Below are 25,493 nucleotides of genomic sequence, written 5' to 3' on the forward strand. Positions count from 1 at the left end.
GTAAGAGTTTGCAGCCAGAGTGTTAAAAAGTGTCACCAGGGTAGAGTTATTGAATGTGGCCTGTTTTCTATGATCAGCATATTTAACAGTTCCAAAATAGTTGCCACCACCGTTATCAAGCTATTTTGGAGCATTACTTTAGCTGGATGAGGTACCTTAAAGTAAAATAAGCTTAGGTCCAAGATTTGTTTTTTTGAAAAATCAACTTTCAAGGAAAGTTTAGTAGTTCATACTATGTATGTAGCCACACCTGGGGGAAGTTGCATCCTGTTTGCCCACCTTCCGACCAACATTTGGTATTATTAGATGGATTAATTCTTTTTTTTTTTTTACACTATTAATCACATTTATTGGGCTTTCACTGTGTACTACACACTGTGTTATTGGCTTTCTATGCCATTATCACATTTGATGGTAATAACGATCCCTCGAGGTAGATACTATGATTGTGCCCATTTTGTAGATGAGGAAACTAAGCCTTAAAGGCTGCAGAATTTGCCCAAAGTCACGCAGCTAGTAAGGGCCAATAGATGCATGAATTCTTAATTCTAGAATAATAAATGACCCTGAGATGCTGCGGGACTAAATAAAAATCAATTTTCTAAAGGCCATTTAGAATATTTTTAGAACAATCAACAAAGGTTGATACAAAAAGATGGTGTCTGTTTAACCAGACACTACAGGCAGCCAGGATATCCAATTCCCAAGACTTTCCACTTAACCAAGATCCTATAAAGAACTGAACATACGAGTTAAGTAACTATTCTAGAATCGATCCCGCTGTCCAGCATTACCTCATCTTTATAAAAAACAAGTTAAGACCCTACAGTTTGGCCCCTAACAAAGTGAGACGTTTGGGTAAGAATCACTTCTGCTTTCAGGGAGAAGGGAAAGGCTAGCTTCTTACTATTCATTCTTACTCATCTACCATAACAGGAAGTCTTCTCAGGCCCAGGGAGGGCCAGCAAAAGGGAACAGCGAGGGAGCCGCAACTCTCTGTGGCACTGGGAGGCCAGCTTTGTGAAACAGGCAGAGGAGAAAGGGGCCAGCTGAGGTTTTCATTCCTGTTGAGGCTGTTAGAATTCAGAGAAATGTCTTTAAGGAGATGATAAACCCACAGAAGTCAGCTTGTATAGAAGACAGGATCACAGTGAAACAGACAGCACTGGGCTGAACTCACAATACCAAGAACATCTTGGGCAAGTTGCTTAACCTCATAGAGTTTCCATTTATTTATCCCAAATGGGAGTATTTGTGATTTTTGAGGGAGATAATGAATATAAAGTGGCTGGAATCGTGCTTGACACAGAAGAGTAGTTATTATAGTAAGGAGCTTTGGAATTCTATACAAGCCTTACATTTTTACATGTTGGGATGGAAAGACTTCAGGATATACTATTAAGTGAAGAGAAACAAGGAGAGCGTGATATCATTTGCATAAAATCTGGTCTGTCGGATATTTACTTAGGTTATCTTCTGGCCAGGCATTGTTCTGAGTAATTTACAAATATTAACTCACTTTACCCTCATAAAGGTGCTGAGATAAGTCCCATCTCTATCCCCACTTAAACTGGGGGGAGGAGCCATCAGGTAACTGTCCCAGGTTGTGCGTACTTGGGCCGGGGGTCTGAACCCAGATGAAATCCAGCCCCAGCATCTGTGTGCTTCTGCACCACACCAGGCTGCCTTGGAAGATAACACGTGTCCTTATAAGACCCACAGAGGAGAGACAGAGAGAGAGGAGCAGGTGGGAAAACAGGCAGAGATTGGAGTGCAGCCACAAGCCAAGGAATGCCTGGGACCATCAGGAGCCAACAGCCCTGCCGACACCTTGATTTTGGACTTCCGGCCTCCAGAACTGGGAAAGAATGAACCTCTCTGTTGTTTTAAGCCACCCAGTTTGTGGGAATTTGTTACGACGCCCACAGGAAACTGGCACCAGGGTCTACATACATATGCTGGTATATGCATACAAATCTTAAGAAACTGTTACCTTTGAGCAGAAGAACCAAAGGAGAGAGAGATTTTTACTCACCGTTTCATGCTCTTTTGTCCTTTTTGAATTTTTTTACTAGGTACATGCATTGGCTTTATTTTTAAAACAGTGACAGGGAGCCTGGGTGGCTCAGTCGGTTAAATTCCCACTCTTGATTTTGGCTCAGGTCATGACCTCGGAGTTGTGGGATCAAACCCCAAGTCAGGCTCCACGCTCAGCACAGAGTCTGCTTGTCCCTCCCCCTCTGCTCCTCCCCCTGCTCTCTCTCTCAAATAAATAAATAAAATCTTAAAAAAAAAAGTGTCATAGTGAGATAGGTAAAATAACAGTCTAAGAATGGCAAATATACTATCCCAATATAGACAGAGCAAAACATTATTTTGATGATTTTTACTTTTTAAAAAACTGCCTTTCTCTTTCCCTGGAAAATCAATCAATAAATACTTGTGTCTACCAACAGCTTTAAAACAAGCTATATGAAAATTATATCATAAAATATACAAACCACTAGAAATAAAATTGGTAACTTAAATATTGATATTAAAATCCAAATCTGCTGAATAAAAAAAAAAGAAGACAAGCCACATGCAGGGAAAAGATATTTGCAATACATATAACCACAAAAGGATTAATATCCAAAATATATAACGAGTTCTTACAAGCCAATAGGAAAATGACTAACAAACCCAGTGGGGGGAAATTAGCAAAGGATATAAACAGATGTACAACAGGAAAGTAAATAGATCAAAGATATAAAGAATGCATCCTCATTAGGATATGGGAAAATACAAATTAAGACACCCAGGACATACCATTGTACACACCTGGGACGGACAAAAATTAAAACATCTGATAATACCAAATATTGGTCAGAATGTGAGGAAATAGGAACTCTCACGCATGTTCAGGGATTCTGATTTAAATGGTCTGGGATGGCACCAGGCATCTGTATTATTTTAAAAGCTCTAAAAAATAAAATAATCTCTCCAGGTGATCTAGTTCCAAAGGAACAGGGCACTCTGAGATCTAAATGCCATCCTGAACACATCCCCCTCTAGTGGTCCATACTGTCCTCAACTGCATCCCGCATACCTCAGGGCCTAGAGGTGATGTAGGCGTCCTGACTGTCACTGCTCATTCCAGATCACTGTTCCTCCCTCCAACCCTTGAAACCTACCCCTCCTGGGTGCACTCATCCACAGAGGCCCATCACTCCCTCATTCACTGAGCATTTCAGCGCTACTCACCATCCCAAAGCAACACTGCCCCTACCATAATTCTAATGATTTTAATAGCTATGTAGAGATTCTTTCATTCCCCCAGCTTCTTAGTTCTTGGATATTCTCTCCTCTAATAGATCTTATACTGCAACCTACCTCAGTCATGCATTCCCTCATAATACCCTAGATATTATTATTACCAATGGCCATATCCTCTCCATAATCTCAATCGCCAGCATCCCACTCTCCAGCTACCACCTCCAACTCTTTCCCTCTGCTGCCAACAATTCCTCAGCCCCACTGCACTGGACTGTGGGCATCCTTTTAATCATCCCTCTGCATTCACCCTCAACTCCTTTCCTCCTCTGTCCTCTACCCAGGTTAAATCCAACTCATCCCTGGACGGACTATACTGAGCCTGAGCAGCTGGTTGCAATTGGAGAAAATACACATCCATGCTGACTGGTTTTTTTTTTTTTTTTTTTAGATTTTATTTATTTATTTGAGAGAGAGAGAGAGAGAATGAGAGAGAGAGCACATGAGAGGGGGGAGGGTCAGAAGGAGAAGCAGACTCCCTGCCGAGCAGGGAGCCCAATGCGGGACTCGATCCAGGGACTCCAGGATCATGACCTGAGCCGAAGGCAGTCACTTAACCAACTGAGCCACCCAGGCGCCCCATGCTGACTTGTTTTACTTGAAATTCATGACTGGGTCCCAATCTCAAGAGGGAGCAGCAATCCTACTACCCTTTCTACTCCCCTTCCCTAGCCCATTTACTCTATCTTATACCTCCTTCCCTCTCTTATGCTTCCAACACCTCCTTCCTTCCCCTCTCTCAGCAGATGATGCTTCATTTTTCATGCAGAAAATAAATGCAACCAGAAGAGCATTTCCTCATCCTCCCCCCAAAACTCTACTAGCCTATTTGCACCTGTCTACCTGTACTTTCCTCTCCTCTCCTGAATGAACTTTGTCAAGAGCCAACGCCTCCCCGTTGAGCACTGAATTCCATTCCTGCTTGTCTACTCAAGAAAACCACTCTTTGGGCGCCTGGGTGGTTCAGTTGGTTAAGCGACTGCCTTCAGCTCAGGTCATGATCCTGGAGTCCTGGGATCGAGTCCCGCATTGGGCTCCCTGCTCAGCAGGGAGTCTGCTTCTCCCTCTGACCCTCCTCCCTCTCATGCTCTCTGTCTCTCATTCTCTCTCTCTCAAATAAATAAATAAAATCTTTAAAAAAAAAAAAAAGAAAGAAAACCACTCTTTCACTCTAGCAATTATCTTTCCTCTACTATATCATCATTGTTTTGCTCTAATATATGGTTCTAATTAGCGTAAAATGCTACATTTTCTCTCATATTTGAACTCCCAATCTCTTCATCTTTGTTCCTCTTTACACCGGAACTCCTTGAAAAAGTCACCTTAGTCACTGTCTCTAAATATTCTCCTTCCATTCTCTCAAAACTACTCCAATCTGGTTTCTTTCTCCACCACTCCAGAGAAATTGTTCTTGTTAATACTCCACATTGCCAAATCCAAGGGTCAATTCTCAGTGTTCATCAGAACTCTCAGCAGTATTTAACACAGTTCAAAGATCTTGAAATTTTTCTTAACTTGGCTTCTGGGACCCCATACTCCCTTCCTCCACTCTCACTCCCACACACCTCCCTCCCAACTTCATTCTAAATCACTACATTCCTTCCCAGTCTCCTTCTGGGTCCTCCTTATCTCTCTGACTTGGCACAGCCAAGACTCAGTCTTGACCCTCCTCTCTTCTGCAACTCCATGCATTCTCATCCTGGTTCATGGCTTCAAAACTACCAATTTGCTGATGATTCCCCAGTTACTATCTCCAGCCCAGACTTCTCCCCTGAACTCCAGACTCTTACATCCAACTGTCTACTAAACATTTGCTAAACTTTTCTTGTTAAAAATCAAATGCTTGAATCCTCACTACCTCAGACCACAAACCTGTTCCTTTTGCATCCTTCCTGATCTCAATAAGTGATAATTCTATTTTTTAAAAAAAGATTTATTTATTTATTTTGAGAGAGAGCACAGGGAGGGCAGAGGGAGAAGGAGAGAGAATCTCAAGCAGACTCCAGGCTCAGTGTGGAGCCCGATGTGGGGCTTGATCTCCTGAGCCTGAGAGCATGACCTGAGCCGAAACCAAGAGTTGGATGCTTAACTGACTGTGCACCCAGGTGCCCTGTGATACTTCTATTCTATTCTATTCTATTTTTCTATCATTCAGGTCAAAATCCTTGGACTAATGTGTGACTTCTTTCGTTTCCTCCAACTCCACATCCAATCCTTCAGCAAATTTTACTGAGTGTTTCTTTGAAATATCTCCATAAGCAAAACACCTCTCATGCCCTCCACCACTCCCATGGTGGCCAAATCCACAGTCATCTCTCACATGGATAACTGCAATGGCCTCCTAACTGGTCTGTCTGCCTCTGCTCTTTCCTCCACCCACCCACCTTCATTCTCTCCCAACCCAGTTGGAATCAGACACTAGAATCATGGCACACATCTACTCAAAATCTGTAAGGATTCTCTTCTCATTCAAAGTATAAGCCAAAATCCCTACTGTGGTTTGCAAGACACTGACTAGTCTGCCTCTTGTCTTAGACTCCACTACCGCTATGGCCTCATTCCTTCCACTCTGGCCCACCCTCCCTCTGCTCCAGCCACACTGGCCACTTTCCCATTCTGTGAATGCACCAAGCATGTTCCCACACTGCTCTTGCAGTTCTCTCTGCCTAAAATGGTCCCCACATATCACCATTGTTGACTCCCTTACTTCTTTAAAATCTACACTGAAATATCACTTCATTGCCATGGCCTTCCCAGATCACAGTTGCTCCCACCCATCATTCTGTAGGCCTATGGGCACTATATCCTGCTTGACGCCACCAGCTGGTATGTTCTCTAGTTAGGGTCTCTCCCTTTCAACAGAATGTAAGTTCTTTGAGAGCAGGACTTTGCTTTACTCCTTAATGTATTCCCAGCATCTAGAGAAGATCTAGGTACATAGTATACTCAAAAAAGTTTTGTTTAATTGGGGCGCCCAGCTGGCTCAGTCAGAAGAGCATGTGACTGTTGATCTCAGGGTCATGAGTTTGAGGCCCATGTTGGGTGTAGAGATTACTTAAATAAACAAATAAATAAAATCTTTAAAAAAACCAAAGTTTTGTTTAATGAATGGTTGTGATGTAGGCAGGATGGGGCCAAGGGCCCAGAGGGGGTCCCACAGGACCAGCCAAGAGGGTCCTTGGCTATGTGCAGGATAGAAATCGAATGTGAGCCAGGAAAGAGTGAGAGCAGAGTTGATTAAGGATATAGAGAGAGTGCAGATAAAGATAGAGCATCGGGGAGACTCAGAAAGGAAAAGGAAAGAGAGTCTCTTTTTTGTTCGGGGCCTGGGGTTTTTATTGAGGATTATGGTCTAGTGTATGTGGCCACTCAGGCATCCAAGAACTGGTCAGAGCAAAGACAAGGGTCCAGGTGTGCTCGATAAGTCACGTATCGCTTGGAGCCAGGGGGTCTTGGCATTGAGATGACTAGAGCCCGTGGTCTGCAATACGGTTTGTCTGGTCATTTGCACCCAGTCCTTTCTTAGATGTTACCTATGGTGCTGGAAGACTAAAGAAATCATTAACTCCTTGTCTCTTACCAGGAAGACATGTACTATTTGTACTATGAGGTACATGTAAGGTGGGGGTGCAGGTCCTAGCAATAATAGAAGCGGGAAAAGGAGCAAAAAGCAGATTTTTATGGAGTCTCTTCAGCTTCCTCATCTCAGTTGAAGCACACAGGAGAACAGACAGTTTCATATATCTAGTAAAGGTGACCTGGCTCTTCCATTTCTAGCCCGAGATACCAGGAAGCATACACAAAGATGGCCATTGCAGCACTTTGTGCAATAGTGAAACATGAAATACATCAAATGTCCATCAATTGGGGAATAGAAAAATTGTGGATATTCATACAGTGGAATCCTATTAAGACTTTGAAATCAATATACTAGATCTACACATATGAACATAAATGATTCTCAAAAATATGATGAGTAAACAAATGTATAGGATGTCATTTATAAAATCTTAAAACATTGAAAAAAAATTCTATTTCGTATCTATGTGATGTGGGAAACAAAGGCAGAAGAAAAATTATTAAATTTCCTTACTATCTACAGCCTATTGAAACAGGCAGAGGGACATTCCTCTAGGGACTCAACTGCCTCGATGTTAATACTTTGCTAAGAGCAAAAGGCAATGTTAGCCCGACCCTCCAGGATCCTGTAAGTCTACTTTAACATATAAAAATTCCTTTGGAAACCTCCTTTATCTCTACCCCCCAAGATACATGTTGGCAATCATCCCCCAAGCATATGACCCGCCGATATACATCTGAAGGGTCTCATGACTCAGGTTTTATTAGACAGTAATAAATGACTTTTTCCCAGCAAGAGCTAGCGCCCTCAAAGTCCTGGAAACCGTGCTTCCAAAATTCCTTAGAGACTCACACTATCCTGAACCCTCTCCCAACTTGGAAGTCTATGATGGGCCACTCCTCATGACCCTCGTGCCGCTCTTCCTGCCCACGGGTCCTGTGCCCGTGCTTTAATAAAACCACTTTTTGCACCAAAGACGTCCCCAGAATTCTTTCTTGGCCGTCGGCTTCGAACCCTAACATCTTTCCTACATCATATGGATAAAGGTATGTGCAGTAAAGTGTAGAAATATGGGTGGGAAGGATATACAGCAACCTCAGGACAGTTGTTACCTTCAGGGAAGGTGGAGAATGCAAGGGAAAGGATTTCCAACATATCTTTAACATTTTTTTTTCTTTTAAAAGAAGGTTCTAAAATAAATATGACAAAAAGAAAAGTTGTTCGATCTACCTATTGTCATAATATTCTCTACTTTTTTTCTTACACAAACAAGTATTTGTCATATTATTCTCTGCTTTTCTATATGTTTTAAAGACTCCGGAATTTTTTAAATGAATAAAGAATTTTTAAGTTGCAAAAAAATCACAGTTTTTGTAATAAAACCTGGTGGGCTTGGAAGCAGCATCAGTCGAGTAAAAAGGCGTCATTTGCGGTCAGCAGCGAAACTTGTTGCTGGAGTTGCTTGCTTGATAGGCTTTTATTGGAAAGATGTGGTTTGGGTCAAAGGAGCAAAGGAAACCAGCCCTTCAAAGGGAATGTCTGATTGCGCTTTGCCGTTCCGCGCAGCAGGGGGCGCAGGTGGGGCAAAGGTACCTGCTGTCCGTAGGGGGCGCGGGAGTCACAGGCACCGTGTTTGTGTCCATGGTACGCCAGAACACACCTGTCATACCTTTTGAACAAAATTTGCTAACACTCAGAACTGCAGCACTCGGAAAGAATCCGTTTTTAAAATTGTATTTTCCCTAACTTATATAATATATAGGTATATACATACAGATGTACTTACAAGAAAATATTTACACTATACATACGCTTTTGTAAACTTCCCCCGGCCTCGACTTAAAATTGGCTATGCCTGCCTTCTTTGCATGCCAACAAATCGAATGGATAGTTAATCATTTTTAATGGCTGCAGCATATGCGACTGTTGGAAGCTGCTATAATTTACTTAACCAATCGTTTATTGTGGGACGGATTATGTCCCGGTTTTTCCGGGCATAAACAATAAATATCCTTGTACGTACATATTCGCACATCTGACTGTTTACTTAAGACACATTTGCGATGTGGAATTCCTGGGCCAAAGCTAATGCTTTTGAATTTTGATCCACATTTCCAAACTGGCCTTCTAGAAAGCGTTTTCGTTTAGTTGGTTGGTTTTAAGTCAGATTGCACTCCCTCAGGCAAGGTAAGGGAAAGCTGTTTACCGCACAATCGGGGCACCGTAAACTCTTGCTGAACTTTTGAACGATCCCTTCCCGGGGAAACTGCCTGCGCGGTTTTCCGGGCGCCTTTAAAGGCAGGAAACTGCTGCGGGGAACCCCGAGACCTCCCCCAGGTGGGGCACAGACCTGGAGAAACCAAGCTTCCCAGGGAGGCTCCCAGCCCAGCCGGAGGGGGTGCCGGGGCGCGTCCGCCGCGCTCGGGCTCCGCGGCGGGCCGCACGCGGGGGCGGGGCTCCTCCTGGGCCGGCGGCGGGGCGGGGCAGCTGGGCCGGCCGCCCCCGTGGCCCCCTCCCGGCCCGCCCTCCGGCCGCGTCCCCGCCGGCCCTGCCGACGTGGCGGGGCGGAACCCGCCGGGCGCTCCCGCGCGCACTCGGCAGCCGGAGCGGTAAGAGCCCCGGGCACCTTCTCCCCATCCCCTTCTCGGGGCGGGCGGGGGAGTGCGGGCACCGCCGTGGCGGGGTGGTGGGGAGACCCTGCCGTCGCTCCTTGCCCTGGCCCCCGAATCCTGCCCGCTGCGTTAGTGGGAAGCTATCGGCAGGGACTTGGCACCGGGCGCGGGACCCGGGAGGACCGGACTTTGGGGTGAAGGTCCGGGGAGGCGCGGGCGGCGCGGCCGAGGGCCCTGCGTGGGTGCGGGCGTGTGAGTGTGTGTGTGTGAGTGTGTGTCGCTCCGGGTCCACGCTCATGCACACACCCACACGCCTGCACTCGGGGTCTGCTCCCTCGGCCGGCGCGAACCTCCGCGGAGCCTGCCTTGTGCTCTCCAAGTATCTGGTCCCGGCACCCAAGCAAGGCTGAGAAAGTTTCCTCAGGGTCCCAGGTCCGAGTCAGAGGCAGGCTGCAGGGCCCCCCGCCGCCGGGGTGGGGGGGGGGCATAGAGGGAGTGGGTCCCCATAAGGCAAAGGCCTCCATCCCGGGGTTTGCCAGCCGTTGGCCTCGGAAAACCGAGCTCTGGCCTTGGAAAACCGAGGAGCTCTGGCCTTGACCTCCCACTCAACTTCATCATCTCTCCGCCTGCAACCTCGCTTGCTCTTCCGCCGCAGCCAACACCCTAAGCCAGTACCACCTGGCTTCACAGCCCCCGGGCTGAGCCTACCCCCAGCTCCCCAGGCCCCGCTCACCCACTGTCTCCTTTTCTGCCCTGGAACCTGGTGAGTATTTCCAGCCATCTCCGATCAGGCGCCTGAACTTCACTGTCCTTTCCTGGAGTAGGAAGACATCTCGGTCTGGGCTAAGGGCTGTATATCTGTGCCCTATTCATCCCATCAGTTCCCATCCTGAACGTTAGGGGTACGAGCAGGTGGCTTCTAAAATCAGTGTCTCTTGAACCCCAACCCGAGGTAACCGAGGAGACAGCCTCTCTCCCCAGAGGCCTCTTTCTGCCCTCTTTTCCTCCTAGTGCCCCTTTCCAGCCTCACCCATATTCACCCCCTGCTCCCTCCTTCCTTTCCTCCATCAGAGCCTGAGCTCAGGAAGGACTCTGATAACTCCATACATTGTAAGCTTTAAGCAAAGGAATGAAACTTCCAGGGTGGTATTTGAAACACGAGGGAGCCAGTGCAGAAGGAATTTGAGGGCGAGAGGGAGCCTTCTAGAATACCAAGGATTCAGCCCATATAAGTAGCCATTTATTTATAAGTCTGGCTTATGTCAAATATTCTCTCTCTTGAATCAATATCAAGCAATATATTTCAGTTCTGTAAACATCTGAGGGTCAGAACCCAAGCTAAGTGCTTGTTGGTCACAGTCCTGGAGAAGGAGGAAATGACACAGACAGATACTGCTTAGGAAGTCAGTGCAAAGTGTCACACAGACACACAGCATGGAAGGAGAAGCAATTAATTCTGGGAAAAGAGTGGGGGAAATTAAGGAAAATTTTAGAGTAAAAAGCGACACTAGACATAGGAGTTTGCCAGGCTGTTGAAGGCAGGGCAGCCCAGGCAGAGGAACCAGACAGGCAAAGGCAGGGTGGGAGTGCTTACAAGCTGTGGGCACTAATGGAAAGTCTGGTGAGGCAAGAGCGTAAGGTGTCCTAAGAGTTGCAAAAGGTGGATAAAGAGATCGGAGCTGAACCATGAGGGGCCACAGATGTCATGCAAAGGTGTTTAAACCTAATGGTTTTTATTTATTTATGTTTAAGATTTTATTTATATATTTGTCAGAGAGAGAGAGAGAGCACAAGCAGGGGGAGCGGCAGACAGAGGGAGAAGCAGACTCTCAGCTGAGCAAAGAGCCCGATGTGGGACTCGATCTCAGGACCCTGGGATGGTAGCCTGAGCCGAAGGCAGATGCTTAACCAACTGAGCCACCCAGGTGTCCCAAACCTAATGGTTTTTAAACAGGGGAGCAAATAGGTCCCATCTGTGTTTCAGAAAAATACATAGGAGACTGGTGGAGGCTAGACCCAAGGAAACAGCCTGGGGCTTCGTAAGGGGGGAACTCTTGGGAGCTGATTAACCTCTCATCCAGAGTTTTTGTTCCTGGTCCTCATTGACCAGTCCTTTTTAAAATTGGGGGCAGTGATTTTACATAGGATATCGTGTTAGCAAATTCATATTTTGCCAAATGAGACCATTTAAAAAAATCTATCCACCGCACTATTTCATAAAATGAAAGATTTTAATACCAAGAAAAGCATGAAGGCTAAACTTGCAAGATGAAGGCAGTCCTTTAATAAATGTAGATTGATGAAAAACTTGTGATCTTGTCCTCATTTTTCTCTAACATCATGGACTGGTCCCAGTCCTGCAGTCTTTGGGGTTTGGGAACCAGGTATCCAGATCATTTTGTCCCGTCTTACTCTGCAGAGGAGGAAATGAGGAAGCCCAACAGGACTGAGTTGTGCGCCCACAAAGAGATGGTGCGACCAGAGCATGCTCTTTCTACCTCAGAGTACCCCTCCCCCCCAGCCACCTGCTCTGCTCTTCTTCCATACTGCCTCCTGGCCAGGCCACACATTCATCCCGATTATCTAGACTTCATTCCTGAAGCCGGGCATTTGCACATACTCTTATCCCACCATGCCTGAGTATTCCTATCAAAGCCACTTTTAAGGTTCTTTGCACTAGGTCAGTCTCATTCCAGCACATCTTTCCCTTATTTGGTGTGCTGTTTTGTATCCTCACTTAACCATTGCATGTTAGCTTGAAATAGTTTCCTGGACCTTCATTGACCAGGGATGAGATGAAAACAGATTAGTCATTTTCTGAAGGATAGTAGCCATGTCTTCCGTTTTCAGCTTATTTTTGGAGCCCATGATGTTGCTGCTCCAATACCTAGCATAGTTCTGGGAGCATTTTAGGTGATGAATGAATTTACTCATGAAAAACTAACTTATTCCCAGCCCACAAAGGCTCCTTTATATGCTACTCTTCCTCCTTGAAGTTTTCTAAAGAAGCCTCCTTGTTTCTGTGGGTTGAGTTTCGCTAGCATCAAAGCCACAAGACATGGCTGCAGTGATGATGTTCCAGACCCTAAATCGGGAGAAATTTGTGTCTGACTGCTTCTGGGGCACCCAGGCCGAGATGGGGACTGTCCCAGGAAACAGCGTGTGTCACAGCTGTAGTCTGGGTGGACTCCCGACGGTCATTGTGCCAAAACGGCCGTGTCTTTAGGACACAACAATTTCTAATGGCCTCAGATAGAAGGGCACAGTCTTCAAACTGATTACATCTCTCCTGTCATAACCAGAGGAGATGAAGGTCTACCAGAGCAAACGAAGAAGATTTGGGGGTTTGGTTGTGGTTTAGAGAAAATGGAGACCTGTAACAGGTCGAAGTAAATAGAGATTAAAGATACATACAGTTAGCAATTAAAGTAGGGCTGAATATTATGGTGACCATTTTTATTATCCAAACTGAGGTAAAAATACAGTCTCTGAAATGTATAAGTTGCCCGTAAATATTTTTAACAGTATGGGTTCAACACCTTAAAGCTGATCTGGGGTATTTCTGAAGGGATGGCTTCCTGTTGCTGGCTGAATGCAGAGCAGTTAATATTATCAAAAAGGTTTTTGTCACAGCCAAATTTTCTACAATTGAGGCAAATGGACCTAAGGCAATTGGGCCCTCAGCTTGTTCTTAGAAGCTTGATGGAGTCCATGCTCTCTGTCCTTTTAGGGCCTCTGGCGAGGACTGCTCTAGAGGCAGGACTCAGCTAACCCAGTCAGGCTTTGGGGTGCTCCCACAATCAAAGCATAACTAGAAAATCTCTATCTCAAAGAGCGCTAAGCTGCTGAACTCAATATGATCTTATGCCCTGGGAATCGAAGGGCAGATTGCCCCTGTACATGATTACTTACCAATCCACATATCTTAAGCATTTCCCATTTCACCAGTGAGAAATGGTTTCTAATTTCCCTTGTGCATTAGCACAAACTAAACTAAACTAAAGAGGGTGGTAGTGAAACCCTCTCTAGAGGGGGACACCCGATTACAGATTTTGAATGCTAACTCAAGTCCTCTGGAGAGTGTGTTCCTGAATAGGGCATCTCAGATGTTAACCATCCACCCCTAGGCTGTAAATTACACCTAAGTTCCATGTATGTCACACAGTAGATGCTGAAGTATTTCAGAGCACCTTATGAACAGCATGGCGACACATGTAGGGCAAAGCATAATCAACAAAGTGTCCAAAATGCTTTTTATTTGCCTGTGAATGTTTATTATAGCCAGGTTTCTTCTCACATCCCTGCTTATAGAAAACTGAAATCGTTTGGAACGCCTTAGTCATTCAGATTAATAATAAGGATTTTCAAATTACTTTACAAAGAAATAAAAATATCAGACAGTGCCTATGACCAGCTATTGATGAATACAAAGTGGGAACAAAAGTGATGCCGAAGCATCATTTATTCATGGACCCATTCTCCTTATACCCCTAGGACCCAGGTGAGGATAGGATGAAATAGAAAAATGTTTGGGTCATGGCATCCAAGCAGTGTTCTAGACCATGGGTTGGCAAACGTTTTTGTCAAGGGCCAGATGGTAAATATTTTAAGTTTTGCGACTTTGTGGGCCATAACGTCTTTTTTTTTCTTTAAGATTTTATTTATTTGTCAGAGAGAGAGCAAGAGCGCAAGCATAAGCGGGGGGAGCGGCAGAGGGAGAGGGAGAAGCAGACTCCCTGCTGAGCAAGGAGCCTGATGTGGGGCTCTACCCCAGAACTTGGGGTTGCTGACCTGAGCCAAAGGCAGACGCTTAGCCGACTGAGCCACCCAGGCGTCCCGGCCATAAATTCTTTTCAGCTACTCAACAAAGCTGCTGCAGGACTAGAGAAGCTGTAGACAGTACAGCAACAAATGAATATGTCCGTGTCCCAGTAAAATCTTACTTCCCGTAACAGGCGGAGGGCAAGGCCTGGCCAGCATGCTGCAGTTTGCCAATAGCCCAGTCCTGCCTCAGGGATTTTCAAGAAGATTTTATAAGTTTCCAAAAGGACAGCAGCTTCTCAAGTACCCTCGCTCAAATTCTGCCTTCCTCCCATAAGCCATGGCAACTACCTTTCCTGTACAGTGGCCTTGTTTCCTTCTTTATCATTTCAACTAGGCATTGACCATCCTCCCACCTTCACTCTCCTCAACTTTATATGCCAGCTAAAGGGACGTATGCATTTTTTTGCCTTTCCCACCCGTAGACTTGTTTACAGGAGTGTTATTACTGAATTCAGGATTTTTTGTTTGAAAGGAAACATTCTAACTTAGTTCATTGGGAGGTGAAGGAAAAAGGGAAGACAATATGGATCATTTGGAACCATTTGCTGTAAGGTAGCTCTTGAGTAGTAAATGGGGTAAAGGCATTTTCTGCTTGCTTTCATTTCAAATTACATTTTTAAAAATTTTAACTCCAGTATAGTTAACATACAGTGTTATATTAGTTTCAGGTGTACAATATAGTGATTCAGCAATTCCATACATCACCTGGTGATCATCACAAGTGCACTCCTTAATCCCCATCACCTGTTTCCCCCATCTTCCCACCCACCTTCCCTCTGGTGTCCATCAGTTGTTCTCTGTAGTCAAGAGTCTGTTTCTTCATTTGTCTCTCTCTCTCTCTCTCTCTCTTTTTTTTCTTTGTTTTGTTTCCTAAATTCTACATGTGAGTGAAATCATATGGTATTGTCTTTATCTGACTGATTTATTTCGCTTAGCATTATCTAGCTCCATCCATGTCATTGCAAATGACAAGATTTCATTCTTTTTTCTGGCTGAATTATATATATATATATCTCACATCTTCTTTTTCCATTCATCTACTAAGGGACACTTGGGCTGCTTCCATCGTTGGGCTATTGTAAATAATGCTGCTATAAACATAGAGGTACACCTACAATCCAGTAATCATACTACTGGGTATTTACCCAAGAAATACAAAAACACTAATCCAAATTACATTTTAATTTTAAGTCTCCAAAAATAGTAATATAACAACACACATATTCGTTGAGCTTCCCACTACATTCAAGAAACCACATTAAGTGCTACATAAAATGTGAAAACAAGACAAGGAAGACCCTTGTCTTCATAGTATTTACAATGTGCTAGAATAGCAAAATGCTCAAGTAACTCTAACCAAGGTGAGATGGCCTCATCTCAGTAGTAAGTGGGAAGGCCCTGAGGATGTAGGAACAGGATGGGGAGGGATGGGGAAGTGAAAGGAAGAGCAACAGGGGAGGGCTGAACCCAATGTTGAAACCATCAATGTGAACCATAATGAGAACCTGAGCTAGCTGGGTGGCCATGAGGTGAGAGGTAAAAGACAAGACATGAATTCTGAATCAAGAGCCTCTAGGATTTGGGCACTGAGTGAATGTGAGAGAAGAGGCTGCAGATACATTTCTGATATGGTTCAATTTCAAAGTTAGATGTGGGTTCAAATCTCAAATCTGCCACTTACTGAAAGTGTGACTTCTGAGCCTTAGTTGTCTCATCTGTAAAATGGAGATCATAATATCTAACTCACAAGAGATAATACATGTAAGGAGTCTGCACTTAATAGGCACTCAATAAATGATAGCTATCGATGTTATATATTCTTGAGAGAGTGAAGGTTTAGTTAATGACAGCCCTGAGGTTTTAAGCCTGGGTTATTGGGGAAATCTAGGCACCATTAAAAGAAACACAAAAGTCAAGAGGAAGAACGAGTATTAACAGTAAGACAATAGGTTTCCATTTGGATGGGAAGAGATATCCAGCTGGCCATTGGAATTACTTATCCAGAAATAGAATTTTTTTTAATGACAGCATTATTAACATGTAACCCTATAGATTATATATATCTACTCTTAATATATTGAGATATAATTCGCATATGACAGAATTCACTCTTTGAAAGTGTACAGTTCAGTGGTCTTCAGAATATTCACATAGTTGTACAGCATTACTGCTATCTAATTTTAGAACATTTTCATCACATACCAAAGAAATCCATACCCATTAGCAGTCCCTCCTCATTCCCCTTCCCTTCAGTTCCTGGAAACCACTAATTCACATTCCATCTCAATGGAATGAGGTAGATATTTGAAACCTACAACATTGAGAGTGGTGTGTGAAACCGTGAGAAAGGAATGTGATTCACCAAGGGAGACAATGTAGCACGAGCAAGGACAAAAGCCAAACAACCTTAGGGACAGCTGTGTGAGGGACCAGAGTTACATGTGCATGTGATTCTAAGCCTGTACTCCATGTAACCAGTATGTTAAGTGGCTTCTTACACACCGTGGCTTTAGCAACAACTTGGGGTTTGACCAATTGGTAAACACTGAGGTCAACAAAAATACCCACTGATTTGACTGAGGCTTGGCTTCTGGTGTAGTGAGAACACTGTGTTTTCATGTTAGCTTAAGAAAATTATCATCTCGAACTAGCCTTGTAGATCTGTGCTATCCAGTAAGGTAGCCACTAGTGATGTATGCCTATGTAAAATGTAAACATAAATCATTTAAAATTAAATAAAATTTAAAATGTAGTTGCTGGGGGCCTGGGTGGCTCAGTTGGTTAAGCATCTGACCCTTGATTTCAGCTCAGGTCTTTGTCTCAAGGTCGTGAGTTCAAGCCCCGCATTGAGCTCCATGCTGGGTGTGTAATCTACTTAAAAAAAAGGGGGGGGGGGTACCTGGGTGGCTCAGTCAGTTAAGCATCCGACTCTTGATTTTGGCTCAGGTCATGATCCCAGGGTCAGGGTATCGAGTCCCACATTGGGCTCCACTCTCAGCAGGGAGTCTGTTTGAGATTCTCTCCCTCTCTCTCTGCCTTTACCCCACCCCTCTCAAATAAATAAATCTTTAAAAAAAAATGTAGTTGCTCAGTTGCACTAGCCACACTTCATATGCTCAATAGGTACATGTGGCTGTTAACTACAACATCGGAGAGTGTGGACATAGAACATTTTCATCATTGCAAAAACTTCTCTTGAATGGTGCTGTCCTATATGATACAATAACTTGCACGCTTCGTAAAGAGTTTTCATCTTTGTAGGTAATTTCGTAATGGTGACATGCCTCATTTGACTTAATACTGCACTTCTTTCCCTTCCAACTCCTCCTGTGTTTCCCTGTGTAAACTGTTGCCCAGCAGAGCCCAGGCCTTCACCAGCTGGTGTCCAATAAAGCACACTTATGTGTACGTATGTCTCTTTCTCAATGGGACTCCCTGATGCTGTTGCAAAGCTAAATGTCAAGTAGTTTTCGATAAGCTCTCGGGTATTTTCTATGCTTATTCTCATTATTGCTACAATTATAATTAATAAAGTGATATTAAATAATTTCACAGATAGAGATAATACTCTTAGTTCCCATATACATATCCCCATATACCACGTAAGAGATCCATGAAAGTTTAGAGATAGGGTTGTATTAGTTTTCTATGCTGCTCTAACAAATTACAACAAACTTAGTGGCTTATAACAACACAAATTTATTCTCTTACAGTTCTGGAGGTCAGACGTCCAAAACCAGTTTCACTGAGCTAAAGTCAAGGTATTGGTAGGTCTGGTTCCTTCTGGCATCTCTGAGGGGAGAATGGTTTCCTTGACTTTTGCAGCTTCTAGTGGCCACCCGTAATCCCTGGCTTGTGGCCCCTCTTTCATCTTCATCACCCCAAGCTCTGCTCCTGTCCTCTCATCACCTTCTCCTCTCTGTAGTCAAATCTCCTTCTGCCTTTCCCTAAGGACACTTATGATTTCATTTAGGACCCACCCAGATAACCCAGGATAATCTCCCCATCCCAAGATCTTTAATTCAACCATATGTGCAATCCCTTTTGCTGTATAAGGGTAACGCTCACAGATTCCAAGGATTAGGATATGGATATATTTGGGGGCCATATTTCAGCCTACCCCAAGGTTACATAAAGTTTCTTATCAGTAGAAGAAACTATTCCCCTACCAGATTTGATTTTTGGGGTTTTGCATTAAGGTTTAACAATTCAGATTAAAGCAGAAAGTGTTTGTAATCATGTTGACAGATATTAAAATGTCTGACGATGCTGGTGACACCTCAGCCATTAGAGACAAAGCAGAAATTGCCAAGATGCCCGAGAGTGAGTTTTCATCCAAAGACACAGAAGCGCGCTGTGATTCAGCTATGATTTCAAATGAGCCAACAGCAGCTGATGCCAGAGGAGATGGGCATGAAAATGCCACCGTCCAGGGTGCAGAGACTACTGACACTGGGCATCTTGAGCAGCCCCAACACACCAGTGCCACGGAGCCCCCCCTCAATGGAGAAGTGACTGAGGATGCACTTGCTGAATGCATTGACTCCGTCAGCCTCGAGGCAGAACTTGGATCTGAAATACCCCTGAAAGAACAGACTAATCCGGTAGGTGTGGTTCATTCGATTCAGTTCAACCTAAGTTCTTACTGATACCTGTCATGGGCACAGATCAGGGTATTTTCGATGCTTACGGGGATCAGGGGGATTCGGAATATACTGTGACATCACCTCTGTCTTCAAAAGGGGGTTGTGTGGTGAGAAAAGGCATATATGAGAAGAATTGGTCATTATAACATTTGCATTTTGATAATTGTGGCAATAATAGTAACAGCCACCAAGACTGGCATCCTGTCTTGTGTGCCAGGCACCCCGCTAGCCCCTTTATAGGTTATGTAATTTGCTTCATCCAATGGTTCGTTGAGGTTCTAAGCTGGATATTATTAACCTTAATCTGTAGATGAGGCAATCTGGCTCAGAGATAGTAAGCAGCCTAGTGAGATATTAAGCTACTTGGTAATAAAGGGAAGATACTGAAATATTGAACATCATGAGTCCAAGTTATTAATGAGCCTGATTCTACTCTAAACAAGTCAGTGTTTTTTTTTAATATCACTTAACTTTTAATACATAGTTACAAATCCACTGTGGGGATGGATCTTAAACCTTCAGATCACTGTTTTATCATCACACACCACCATCCAGAGGACCAGAGGCAGAGCATGCTCATGGCCCGTTCCCTTCGGTGCCTGCACCTGACTTTCTGGGGGATAAGATAGACCAGTGTCTCCCAGTTGGTTCCTTGTACAACATCAGTATGATCGTGGAGCTGGGTTTTCTTGGCAACTTCACCTTCAACCACATGGGGGCTGGTGGGGATGGAGAAGCATTCAGCATGAAAGAAGGAAGCAGGCCAATCCTGCCTTCCAGAGGAATGGTCCAAGATGGGGAATCAGGGTTTTCCCTCAGTCAGGCCCCAGCCCTGCTCCTCTGACGTGTCCCACCACCGGTTACCTCCATGAAGAGACTCTACTGCATGCGATCAATGAAGGGAGGAGACTACACAGGGAACCAGGGGGCCTGGCTTCCCCCCTTGGAACTAACATTACCACTCTCAATTTGGGCGAGACACCTAATTTCTCCGTGCCTCAGTTTTTCCCTCTGTAAAATGAAGACTTTTGCACATGAATAGGACTAGGTATTCTTCTGACTAATGTCTTGTGATTCTTTTATTCAAAGTCAGGTTCCTTGTGCCTCAGTTTCCTCAAGGGGTTTGACTTGTAGAACCATTCCGAGAGGAGACAGACTTCCTCAGTGTTGCCCATGAACGGAGATGTTTAAACAAAAGCAAACAGTGGTTTGGCAGGGATGTCGGGGAGAGGATCTGAGGACCAGCTGAGAGTTTGAATGAGATCTGGTAAACGCACAGACACAATTTCGTCTGTGAGTTCCAAGGGTTCACAGACTCTTCAGAGCCATCCACGGACCCCCTAAGGGATTAAGCACTCCTAGACCGGAGGTTCTCAACTCTAGCTGAACATTTCCACCACTGGGAAAGCTTTAGAAAATGCTGATGCTGTAGTAGTCAGTTCTCCAGAGAAACAGAGCCAGTAGGATATCTATTTAAAAATCCTATAGCTAAAAATAAACAAAGAAAAAAGGAAATAAATAAATAAAAATCCTATAGCTATATCTACCCATATACCTGACTCTGGAAACTTCTTCCTGCACGCTTTCTATTGTGGGAAGCCCTGGTTCTCAATTCTTATCATAAGTGCTGCTATTAATAAATACCTTTGTACAGTAAGAAAACCACATCTTGGCCGCAACATTGTGACCTGAGATGACCTAAAGAAACGTCACAGGCTCTACTAATCCAAAATATATATGCTCCTGATGGATAGATTATACATTCCAATTCCAGACTTCTAATAATGAAAACGAGATAGCTAATAAAGATAGCACAATAAAAAGTCAGTGTGTGCCTACATATCTGCCTTCTTCATTTTTTGAGCAAACTGAATGAGTCCTGCTTTTGAAAGCTCTTTATAAACCTTGATGCTACAGGGTTAAAGCCCAATTAAGCAGACAGATACTGCCCTCCTCTTCCTGCATGACCCCGATAGTTTTCAAGGACTTGGAAAAGAGTATTTCTTCATCATGAAGCATCCCAAAAGTATCTGGATGTAAGTGCAAATATTGGCCACGGGGTTGGGACTGTGGCTCTGGGTGTATGTGTGTGGCATTGCACCAGGAGCTCAGATGAAACCAAGATGTGGGAGGAATGCCCGTCAGTATGTTTGTTCTAAGAAGGCAGAAAGCCGATATGGCTGGTGGAAGGGCCTTGCGGGAAGAGGATACCTCTTCCACCCAGGTCATATTTAAACACTTCTAAGTAGGTACAAATTTAGTCTCTTTTTAGGGATTACCCAGAGAAGGGAGTTCTACTATCTCTCTTGGTAACTTATCCTTTTAAGTCTATACAAGAAGTCAATGTTGCGCCTTGTCTTCAAGCATTGTTCATTTGCTCTATTTTTTATTGTCTTGTTGGATACTTATGAAAAATCCTTTTGCAACGATGAAAACAACTATTTTTCTATTGATCTAGAAGAGAATTAATTCTAAAGAAAACCTTGAATCGAAAGTTCATTTATAAGTTGACTGTATGGATCTTGAACACAGGTCCCCTGAGGAATGGCAGGTCCAATAGGAAAACAGACAAGCTCAAAAGCCTACTCGATCCCAGGTATATCTGAGTCTAAAAGAATCTCATTATCCCTTTAAACAAGCTTCTGTGGGAAAATGTCTGCATGTGATCAATGAAGGGAGGAGACTACACAGGGAACCAGGGGGCCTGGCTTCCCCCCTCGGACCTAAAATGAAGACTTGTGTACATGAATAGCACTAGGTATTCTTCTGACTAATGTCTTGTGATTCTTTTATTCAAAGTCATGTTCCTTGTGCCTCAGTTTCCTCAAGGGGTTTGACTTGTAGAACCGTTCCAAGAAGAGACGGACTTCCTCAGAGAGGAGGGTGTTTCCCATGAACAGAGATGTTTAAACAAAAGCAAACAGTGGTTTTGCAGGGATGTAAACAAAACAAAACAAAAAAACAAAAACAGCAACAACAAAAACAAAAAGCTGGCAGAATAGCCTTTGAGAAAGCTTAAACCAGTATCTTCTAGGACACACTAGATTTTGTGATAATGTGCTTAGCTGTATGCATATTTTTTTCTTTAAGTGACTTGTATCTGCATAGTCTCTTTGGGTCTGGGTCCCCTCAAAACCCACCTTATTAGCTTCGCTTTTGCCTGAGTCAGCCCAGTGGCTGTAACCTGGCAGGTAGGGCTGTGACTAGGAGGGCCCCAGAGAAGAGGAGGAGGCCAGTGGTTCTGCCAACTGCCTGGCTGGCACCTCTGCTTTGAAGGATCACACCACTCACAGTTTATGCACTCAAAGAAGCGATCTCTGTCCTTGGTGTTCCTTCTTTTTCTCGTCCATTATGATGTACAGACTAGAAGCCACTGAGTTGAGACTTCCTGCAGGATCTACTCTACAACATCCATGAGAGATGGCCCCCAAACTCATTTGAACATTGGAGGTTAGACTCTCGAAGGCCTCTACCAGCCCCATGACACCACGTGTTGTGCCCAGGAATCTGAGTGGCACAACTATCTTCAGGATGCCTACGGTCTAGTTGGAGAAGGGAGTGTTGTATAAAAGTAATGATAGCATATCCTATAGTACTAGATAGGACAGACACAGGGGAAGCCTTAGATGGGGCACTTAAATTAATCTTCAGGAATCAGGGACAACTTCAGCCTCAATTTAGAGATGTTTGTCTGGAGTGCTAGTCAGGAGTGACACTTATTTCCAGAGATTTTTTCTCGGAACTTATAAACTGGCCTATCAGCCCCTACAAGATCTGATGTAAATCAAATTTCCCTAAGTTCTTAACACCAAGAAATGTTACCCAGAGTGGAAAAAAAGTCATCTCTACTGTTTAACACCAGTACATAAGGTCAATTATGAAAGTAAAGAATTCCAATGTTATCACTAAAGGTACTCACAGAGGAAAACATAGACTACCACCGGTTAGTTCTCTCCCTAGAAAAGGAAAAACAGAATGTATAAGGCCATAAAATTGCTGTCAGGGGAGACGAAGGAGAGCGAACATAGACCAAGACACACAGATGGCAGATTTTTGCCTCTTCAATGAATAAGTTAAGTTTGCTTCTGTTCTTTTTGAGTATTTCCCCCTTTAAGCCCACTCTCCGTGATGGCACTCAATGTTTGGCTTTGGTGGATGCTGGGGCAGTTTGGCCATATAAGGCAATCCTTCCTAAATCTGGTGGTATAGTGGAATAACCTAGGGAGATTGTTAAAAATTCAGATTCCTAGGCTCTACACTGAGATTCTTATTCAAAAGACCACAGTGGGAGCTAAGACTCTGTGTTTTTAGTAAGTTCCCCTTAGGTGAGACTCTTGCGGTCAGTCTATGGACCAGTGTTTGGAAACTACTAAGACTAGGACACAGAAAGAGCTAGCTGGGGCATCAGGTGAGATTGAGAAGATGGTGAGTTCAGTATTGAGCATGCCATGTGATATCCAAGGGAAGATATTTTGTGGGCAGTTGGTTATAATAGCCTGGAGCCCAGAAGAGAGATTTGGAAACCATTAATACTTGAATGTTATTTAAGAAATGGGAGTGGGTGAGATTGCCCCCAGTGTTATATGTAAATAAAGAAGCACAGAGGCCAAGGCCTTGGCCCTGGAAGATTCCTGTCCCTAAGCCAATTTGGCTCTTAGGTTCTTTTTGATAGGTTGTGGTAGCCAGAAGTTGAGATGGTGAGGGTTACCTCTTTTCTTCATGATCTTATCACATTCTATAAGGGAAATCAAATCACAAATTACATTGTACCACACTGACATTTTAAAATTGAACATTAATTAACCAGAAAATTAAAAACAGTTCACGACAACTGTTTCTAATGTAGGCTGGAGAATATCCCATTGTTCTGTCCTTTTAGGTGCTTTCATCGCCACCCTGAATGAGTTTCACTCAAGACAAATATCTAGAATTCTAGAGGCAGGGTTTTCTTCCTTTAGAGCTGGCATCAAAAAACTAGAATTGCCCAGAGTTCAGAGCTGGATAGAACCCCATTTAGCACAGGGCAAAAACCTTTCTTATGCCCTATTCATAAAAAGATAGAAAGAGGCTCTAAAATACATTTAGCCATCTGTAACACTTAAATACCTTTGATTTCACCATGTAGACAGAATGCTAGTTTATATTCACCGTGTCTACCAGTTAAACCCACTTCTGCAATTCAGTATGCTAATTAGCAAAGCATCAGGTGTTAAAAAAGTGACAGATAATAGAAATGCTCATGATATATGCCTCTGGAGGATGGCTTTCCCGATTAGGATGCCAACTGACTACCCTGAACCATGCATATTTTATTGGAATGCTGGTAGCACTTGGATTGCAGCTTCATTAAGCACTCCCCATAATATCATAACACGCATTTAAAAACTTTCTAAAGTAAACTGAAATCATCAAAATAAAAGATGGTCCAAGAAAGTAAGAATCCAAAGATACGGCATGGAAGCCATGAGAAAAGAGTAGTTTAAGAATGGAGACGTGGTTAAGCTGCAGATGCTAGTGAAAGGTCACGAAATAAAATGACTAAAGGAAGCCACTGTGACATTGATGAGAATGGTTTCATGCAGTCGTGGTGGCCATGGGAGAGTCCTGTGGCAGGTGGAGGAATGAAGTGGGGGGCAGGTATGGGCAGTAGGCACGTCTGGTAAGAGGTGAAGAAACAGGATGTAGAGCAGACACCAGATAGGTTTGAAAGAAACGTTTTGTCATTGTGATTTTCATTTGTTGGTTTTAAGGTGGAGGAATCGTATACATGATTGAATGTGGGAAGTAGCAGGTGGAGAAATGTTGAAAAGCCAGGAGAGGAGGGAAGACCAACCCACCCAGACCCAGTGGAGTTCACGTGGAGGTGATAATTATAACTAAGAGGAAAACATCACTTCCATAATGCTAGAAGGGAAGGAAGTAATTGTGAGTGGAGGTGCACTTAAGTTAGATTTGTGTTTAGATGGGTTTTTGGTGTAGGCCAGTGTGTGTTTGTGTATAAAAAGGACTACTCATGAGGCGTCTGGGTGGCTCAGTTGGTTGAGTGTCTGACTCTTGATTTCAGCTCAGGTTGTGATCTCAGGGCCCTGGGATCGAGCCCTACGTCGGGCTCTGCACTCAGTGGGGAGTCTGCTGGAGATTCTCTTCCTCTCTCCCTTTCCCTCTGCCCCTCCCTATCTCCCTCTCTCTCTCAAATAAATAAATCTTTTTAAAAAATTTAAAAAATAAAAAGGACTACTCGGACTTTTAATTTGGTTTAAACAATTAGTGTTCAATGTATTAAGGTTATAAATTCAAAAATGCGATTCTTCCTAGGCTTTATATTCATCTCACAAATCTTACTCTATTTGGAAGTCTAGCAAAATTGAACAGGCACTTTCAAGGGACTTTTGATGAATGCTTGGTCCTTTTTACCAACTTAAGTATGTTCAAATACTTTAAAACTGTGTCTATATGAATGTAATGTATTCCGTTTTGTTTTTTAAGCACCTCATTTATCTACTCAAACAAAACCTGGCT

The 25,493-nt window shown here is 43.7% G+C and overlaps 1 protein-coding gene across 4 annotated transcripts in view; it reads left to right on the forward strand.

Annotated features, from left to right (window-relative positions):
* Positions 1–9,413: 9,413 nt before the first annotated feature.
* The window catches only part of FAM114A1 (family with sequence similarity 114 member A1), a 68,577-nt gene continuing 52,497 nt past the window's right edge, over positions 9,414–25,493 (forward strand). For 2 of the 4 annotated variants that reach the window (XM_036112380.2, XM_036112384.2), the window contains exons 1-2: positions 9,414–9,501; positions 18,577–18,932. In XM_036112380.2, coding sequence (XP_035968273.1) covers positions 18,585–18,932 — 348 coding nt within the window. In that variant the 5' untranslated portion in view covers positions 9,414–9,501; positions 18,577–18,584. Of the gene's footprint in view, positions 9,502–18,041; positions 18,096–18,576; positions 18,933–25,493 lie in introns of all 4 variants that reach the window. The other 2 variants (XM_078068513.1, XM_078068514.1) reach the window with 2 other exon arrangements.

The sequence above is a fragment of the Halichoerus grypus genome, chromosome 3, assembly GCF_964656455.1.
Source record: "Halichoerus grypus chromosome 3, mHalGry1.hap1.1, whole genome shotgun sequence".
NCBI classification, from domain to species: Eukaryota; Metazoa; Chordata; class Mammalia; order Carnivora; family Phocidae; genus Halichoerus; species Halichoerus grypus.